Consider the following 7,660-nt stretch of genomic DNA (forward strand, 5'->3'; position numbering starts at 1 on the left):
GAAACTGAGGTCATGTTGTGAGTGATTCTACAGCTGGGCCTCAGGCCAGAACAAATAAAACAATCAGCAAGCCACTTACAAGCCTCTTTGTTGACTCTTCCTAGCTTTGGAAAGCTCCTGTACATTTGCTGTTTTATCAAGTAACTTGAATATCATGCTTATCTTGTTGGTAAATGAGAGTCCTGCCAGCTAATTGCTTGAGGGAACTGAAATCACACAAGCAAAATATGTTTACTGGTGCTTAGAACGGCCTCATTAAAAGCAACCATTTAAATGTGGGTATGTAAAATATAGAGTTCTTATTTATGACGACAGTTCTGTGAGGGTCTGTCACTATTATTCCCCGGCCCTACCTGACACACAAAATCTAACTGGAGAGGCACTAAAAATAACAATAATAATCAAGTCTTCTTAATTCTCACAAAGATGCTGATGAATTTTCATGAGGACTTTGTGATTTTTTTTTAAAAAAAAGTGATGTGGAAATGTGGAGAAAGAATGAAAAAACGAGAAACTGAAACATACAAACTGGCTCATTGCAAGCTGATGGGGGCGGAGCTCTTCTCTTCTTGGGAGACAGGTCAGGTCTCATCTCTGCCACACTAAGCTTTGGAGACTCAAAAGCAGAGAAGAGCCATATTGCCTTCAGGTTTCTCTGAAGTCCAGTGTAAGGAAACTAGACCCCAAATATCATTCATTTTGTGTTGTGTCAGGCAGCTGCCTAACTCAAGAGAGGGTCACCACTTGTGACTACACAGTTGTGAACTGCTACATAGGAACTATGTGAGTGAGAGCTTTTTGCACGCCAAGGCACCTTACTGAGAATCAGTGTCTCTTGTTTACATGTTCTCTTCTTACAACAGAAGAGGGAAAAAGCAGACCAGAGCCTTCCGGTGGCCAGCAACGTGTAACATTTTATTTCTTTGGTTTAAAATACCTACAACAGTGCTACTTCATTGGACTTGTGTACATTACTTAGTTTTGCACCAGTTTAGACAACTCCCCCACCCACTGGACTGAGCAATCCCCATGGTCTTTGTTGTTTGCCGTGTTAAGCTCTTCTGTAATATCTTCCCCCCCTCCCAGCCAATGTGAATCTTCTCAGTGGATCCAAGACATCCCCTGACGCTTCTAAAAGCAACAGTGATATATCTAGGCTACACATATGTGAGTGACGCCGGCACAGACATAAGGACGAGCTTCCACAAGAGTCACCTGCTGGTTACTTTTCTTCCCCACAAATGGTTAGCAAGGCTTTGCGGTAATCTCCAGAGGTGTCCTTCTGCAAGAAGAAAGGAAGACAAAATGAAAACCAGAAATGCCTACAAGTGATCAGCCTCACTGGTAAATCGGAGGATACAGAAACTTAAAAATGATCTTTTTAAGGCAATTCCAACATGTGTCTTTTGATGTATTTACACTGCAGCCTTTAAGTGGATTTAACTATCATTACTTTGTGCCCGAGAAGCCTCAAACGACTAGGATTCTTTAGCATAAGCCATAACTATTAAGATAGCATAAAATGATATCATTTCTTAATGTGGATGTTATATTTCATTTAGCATCTCCTTAGTGTCGTTTGCTGATGAGTTATTCTTCAAAGAAACCTGAAGGGCTGCTTTTGAAGGTTACAGTTTTGCTCATTCTCTGTCTAGGAAAAAGCCCAGGTAATTTTGGAAGTGTACAAGTACATTGATCAGGCACCTGCTACTCATAGCAGCTGTCTGATTAGATGCTATCGTGGTAAAGCACATATGCCCATACGCGTCAAATTTTAGTCTACGGTTGTTCTTACAGGAAGACACATCTCTATGGAGGAAATTCTAATGGTGTGAAGTAGTCTTACTATGACTGCACATTCTTTTTGCCACCTATGCTTGGGTGGAACATTCACCTGGTATGAACAGGCTGCTGTGAGTACAACCAGTCAAAGATGTACATGAAACAAATCATAAAGGTCAGCACAGCTCACTGCACACAAACAGGCACATTTGTGCTGGCAAAAGCCAGAACCTCTCATTACCTCGATCATGTGATAGAGAGATTTGTCATAAATATCCCAAAATTCACGCCGGATGTTGAGCAGATCAATTTCACTCCTTGAGACAATAATCCTGATAAGAGTTCGGTCGTCTGTGCCAGCACCCTTGGGAGATCAAAAAACCAGTGAGAATGAATTCATTTTTTTAAAGAGAGAGCAAGGGCAGGAAGTGAGGGGACTTTCCCGCACATTGCTATCAGCAAAATATTTTGAAAAGGTGGCAACAAGCTCTATCAACCAGAGGTAGAGTGCTTTTGTTTACAGTGATACTTGGCAGATGGTAGAATGGGAGCTTCATGATCTGTTCTGCTAATGCACATCAGCATTGAGAGATGAGCTGGTGCTGGGCACATACCAGGTAGCTGGTTCACTCAGTTGTTGCTGCCACCCCACTCAACCTCTTTAGAGCAAAGCTCTATATTTGAAATGGGAGAATGATGCAAGCTTTGAGCACTGTGACTCTCATTGCTGCATCTGTTTCACTGACAAATTCTCCAAATTGACTCCCTTCACTCAAGCAACACACTATTTGCTGAAGGGGCCTCCTGGTTGTTTCAGTGAATCACAAGCAGGAATTAGCCATCCCTGGCCTTCTCAAATGCAGACCTGTTCAGGAAACCACCCCAAGCTCCTACTTTGCAATCAGATGATTATTATCATAATTGAAAAGCTACTGATCTAGCCTTCCCTTCCCTGGTGAGAGTCAAAACAGCAAAGGGAGTGTAGTTTTTACCTTCATGGACTTGTACAGCTTGTCGGCAAAGAAAGCTTGCTTGTTCTTGACAGTCCGCACTTGAAAGAAAGAGCAGTGCAACATGAAAACATTGTACAGGAAGCCCCATCTCAGTCAACCCCCACACCCATGTTTTTGAAGAGCTACGGTGTTGCATTTTTAGTTTGGGTGTAGAAAGAAAGGAGTGGAGAGGAAAAGACAGCTCTTGGAAAGCACCCCCCCCCCCCAATTACTGTATTGAATGTCCAAATTCGGTTGACAGGGTGGGAGAAATGGTTCATGTTTGCTGTCTGGGTCAATCACAGATGGATGTAGGTTTCTAGAGCCCAGGTTTGCAAGCAGAGGGCTCTAAATGTATAGTGTGGTTGCCTCATCTCCATTAAAGAAAAAAACCATAGATATTTTTTGAAAAACTGCACATGATTCTGTTGTTTGCAGTAGGAGGAAAACCATATGGATGGTTGGGTAGCCACTTCCTGCTCTGTGAGGGAATTGCAAAATTTAAGGATGTTGCAAAATGTTTTAACTATGCAGCAAGGGGCAATGCATCCAGCAGGTGTTGCTTCTCTCATGACTGTTCTCCAGGCTTCCTGTCTATCCAGCGTCTTTCTCTGGACACCACTGGAGGGGATCTCTGGGTCTGCAGTGAATTCAACAGGCCCACTGACATGCTACAAGATGACTAGAGAAGCAGCCATTGAAGAAGCCACATTCGAGCTCAGTGGTGGCAAAGCTCGCAGCGGGTGGCAGCCATTTCCTGTTAGTCTTGGTGAAGGTACATTTTTAAAAGTCTGTTCAGGAGAACAAGATAGCAGGCAGGTCAGCCAGTCTGAGGGAATCAACATACTGCAACCAAGCAGAAACTCACTGATAAAGAGAGATAGTGCTTGAAACCTCTAAGACCTATATGACATACTGCTGAGCCATGCCAAGGGTTACGGTGCCAGTGAGATCCTATTCATTGATTCTATCTAACAGCCAAGTCTCAGCTGAAGGTGTTTGAAATCTGCACAGCAATCACCAAGAGCAAGTTTCTAGCTCTCAAAGCTGTACAAATAAAGACTGAAAACATGCAGACAAATGTTGGGAAAGGTGCATAGTGCGCCAACGTAAGATTTCAGCTGGTTAGGAGGCATTCCACCTACCACTCCTTCCCCAACAGGCTAACAGCTAAGCCCCCACTGGATACATAATAGGTCGGCCATATAGCCTCTCTTAGACATTAATACCATTCACAGGAATAGCTGAATTCTGTGAAATACTTTATTTTTATTATTTTTATTTATTAAATTTGTATACGGCCTATATCTATAGATCTCAGGGCAGTTTACAACATAAAATTACAATTACCACCCCACACTTTTTTTTGCAAGTGCAATACAACAGGAAATTTAACTAAGGCCAGCTTTCTTCATCTCAGGAATATTATAAAAATTTGGTTGACTGTTGAGGTGGACTAGTTGCAAGAGCAAGTTCGGCAGGGCAAGGTTTGCTGAAGTCCACACTCAATGTGCAAGGAAAGCGCAAGCCTCTTCTTTTTACGCCCGTGCAAGAGACACTCACCAATGGCTAAAAAGACGTCGCGCACATCTCCAGACATCCGCTTGTTGATGGCATGTGCCACATCATGGTTCGTCATCTTAACGAACTCCTGGAAGACTACAAGGATTGAAGGTAGAGAATAAGAAATCAGAACCCTCTACGGCTTTGGAATGACCTAAAAGCTAAGCTAGGGAACATGCCAACTGTCCTCAGTGAGGAATGGGACTGGCAACAGCAGGGTCATAAAACTGCTATGCCCTTAGTCCACTTCTACAGTGTGTTAGGCAAGGTCAAGTATGTTCAAGGGCGATTAGGTGCTGCCACAGGGAAGTATCAAATATCAAGATGTTCTACAGAAAAGTACAGTTAGTGAAACAAACCTCCTAACCCTGAATTCCATCAGAGGAGCAGGTGTTCTTGAGCTAAAGGAGAATTTCTTTCTTTTTTGTAGCACAACAATTGCATCAGCAGCCTCTTTCCTTCAAAGCCCCTGAGGAGGTAATAGTTGCCCTTTTCCAAACTACAATAACACGGCCTGAGAAAGGTCAGGTCAATGAGTCTGCATCTAGGCACGGGCTCCACAACATTCAACAAACACACCACTCCCTCCCTATTTACCTCTCCGGAGCTGGGGGTAGCTCTGCGTACACAAGACGGTCATGAAGCGTGTCTCCAGAGATGTCGAATCATCACCGGAAACATCAGACAATTTCTGCGAAACCAAAGAAGATTGAAGGCATGGGGAAGAACAGCAAAGGATACAGGCTAGTGAAATATTTTCCTTTTGATTCCTGAGAGCCTATATACTAGTGCGTTCCTGTAAGAAGGTTGCTGTGTATTCCTCCATTAATATGGCAGCAAAGATTGTGAAAGCAGCTCAGCAAAATCTTCTGTGACTATTATGAGAAGGCTGGCAACAAGTAGAAGTCTGCCCAAGTAGGATTCTCTCTCCAAGTGTACTAAACATATTGCCATTTGAGCTGATCCAGTGAGAGATCACCATCAGGCTCAAAAAGGTTCCATGTGACTATAACTGAGAGACACTCCCTAATCATTAGGGCTCTGACAGGCCTCTCCATGTGGCCTGCAAGGCTGTTTTGATTAAGACACATATTGGTCCTACACAAGGAGACATATAGGACATCAAGTGCGGGGAAGATAAAAAGATGCAGGTGGGCTAAAGGGGGGACTGTAGTCGATTGGAATACCTGAAAAGTCCCATGCAGGGCACTTTGCAAGCCTTGACAATCCACTTTTTGTTGGGGGTTTGTGTGCCTTTGCCCACATGGGGCAATGATGTCAGGTAACTGACTTGTCAAACTTGGCCTGTTGTGGTGAGGGAGATGTGACAAGCCAGACAGATCCAGTTCCCCACTCCTGGCCTAATGGGTCTATAACAGAAGAGCCTCGAGAAGCTTATGAACACCTCAAGGCTATATGTAACTCTAACATCTTTTCATACCCCTAAACGGACAACTCAGCTGGTTTTTTAAAATTTTGCCACAACAGGTAAAAAAGGAGGTCATATTTTGCACCGTCACCTGTGGGACATTAACACACAGAAATAGCAACCATTTCTTCCCAAGCACCAAAAAAGGTTGCGTGAAACTGCCTTTTGACAATAAATACATGCAACAATGCAATGACAATTCATCTTCCCATGTGCTTCATATGTAGTGAGAAATGTACAGCACATCTAATGGCACTCTCATGATTTGGAACACTTAGCAGGTCACTAACAATTTCCCAATTGCTTTTAATTGTCCTCCCTGTGCAGTTAATTAGTTATTATGCAAACTTTTGACATTCTCTGCTCCTCTCCAGGTACTTTAAGAAGCATTCCCCCCTCCCTTGCCTTCCCAGTTTTGCAGGCGAGAAGTCAGGCCTAAACAAGCCAACAGTAGATTTTTTATAATTTATCCTCCCCCACTACTGTAAGGGAATGTTTTCAGGTTATCTTTGGTTGGAGAGCCAGATGAATACAGGCAGTAGGGCAGGCCCAACAGCCAGTGAGATATGGGCTAAGATGGGTTTGGCAAACCTCTGAGTGGTCATGTGCCCAACTCTAAGCAGAAGACATTCCTCCCTTTGAAGGGCTGTCAAAGGACAGTTTGCTGTTTTAAGAGCTGTCCAACGCAAGCCTACTTTAAAAGGTAAAGAGCCCAAAAAAGGAAAGCAGGAGGAGCCTTGAAGCTGCCCATCAGCCGTTAGCAGCTGGACAGCAATGTGAGTCTGCACAAAGCTCACTTGGCCACAGTCTTCCCACTATGGCGAGATGTATTGCACTTCTATTTAAATCTTCAGCAATTTTGCATCTTTATGTACGTATAAATTACCAAATGCACATTTTGTGCGAAGTCACGTCCTCATTTTTGACAGTGCACAAGTGGTCACTCTAAAAAACCTCCCTGTGATTTGGAAGGCACTGTTGTGTGAGTCCACCCCATGAGTCCTGAACAAAGTGTCAAACAACAAAAATGGCAGGCACTCACCAGGGTTTCAGCAACAACCTGACAACAGAGAGAAAGAGGGAGAGAGAGAGGAAGGCAACAGGGTCAGAGATAGGCCTGTGCAGCACTTTCTTAGGATTTCTCATAGATTAAAAACAGAGTCATTCTAATCTCTCAAGCCAAGATCTTCAGGCTCCCAAAAAGTGGCAGCAGATTCATTTCTCAGACCATGTGCAGCCCTTCAGATATTTTTATGTGTCCAATTAAATGCCTAAACGAAAAATATATCCCTTTGTTCAGAAAAAGTATATCTGCCAATGCTCAGATGTGGAAGAGGGCCAAAAAGAGAATGGAAAAGGAAAGGGAAACATATCTGCAAAGGACCTTTGGCCTGGGGTAAAGAATGTTCTACTCACATACACATGCACACATACGCCGAGTTTCGCAAGACTTCAAGAACACAAGGCCTGTGCCCCAAGGAGCTTCCAGAGAGAGGAGACAAGCCAAAGATGGACCAATAATTGTGGGGAAAGAGAACATTCAGTACTGGAGCAGAAATTAGTAATCTAAGGCAAAAGGGACATGGAAGATGAGAGGGGCTTGGTTTTGTATATGGAAGGAAATAACAATAGTTCTGGTTGATTGGGGGTGGGGGGGAGGAAAGCGACATGCCAAAATAATTCTGCTTGAAGTTTCAATATGCCGATGTTACATCTATGTTAGAATCAGATGCTGTGAAGGGGGAGGTGGGTGGTGTTGTGTGGTCTTGCTAACAAGTACAATTTAGGTGTATTCTGAACGCCCCATTATGCATCCTCACCCTGCTCAGCACTAATTGACACACGCTTAGTTTTGCCATGACCTGCCTAAAATACAGCATTTTAGCCACCAGCC

The 7,660-nt window shown here is 43.5% G+C and overlaps 1 protein-coding gene across 1 annotated transcript; it reads right to left on the bottom strand.

Annotated features, from left to right (window-relative positions):
* Window positions 1-894: 894 nt before the first annotated feature.
* Window positions 895-6,939, bottom strand: LOC310699897 (annexin A6-like). The gene is made up of 6 exons (XM_083488573.1): window positions 6,809-6,939; window positions 4,935-5,028; window positions 4,338-4,433; window positions 2,775-2,833; window positions 2,024-2,146; window positions 895-1,282 (listed from the first exon to the last, which is right to left on the bottom strand). The coding sequence occupies exons 2-6, from the start codon at window positions 4,975-4,977 to the stop codon at window positions 1,223-1,225; spliced, it is 381 nt and encodes a 126-aa protein (XP_083344699.1). The 5' UTR covers window positions 4,978-5,028; window positions 6,809-6,939; the 3' UTR covers window positions 895-1,222.
* Between the last annotated feature and the right edge of the window lie 721 nt (window positions 6,940-7,660).

The sequence above is a fragment of the Podarcis liolepis genome, assembly GCF_965112155.1.
Source record: "Podarcis liolepis genome assembly, chromosome: 2".
In the NCBI taxonomy this organism is placed as follows: Eukaryota; Metazoa; Chordata; class Lepidosauria; order Squamata; family Lacertidae; genus Podarcis; species Podarcis liolepis.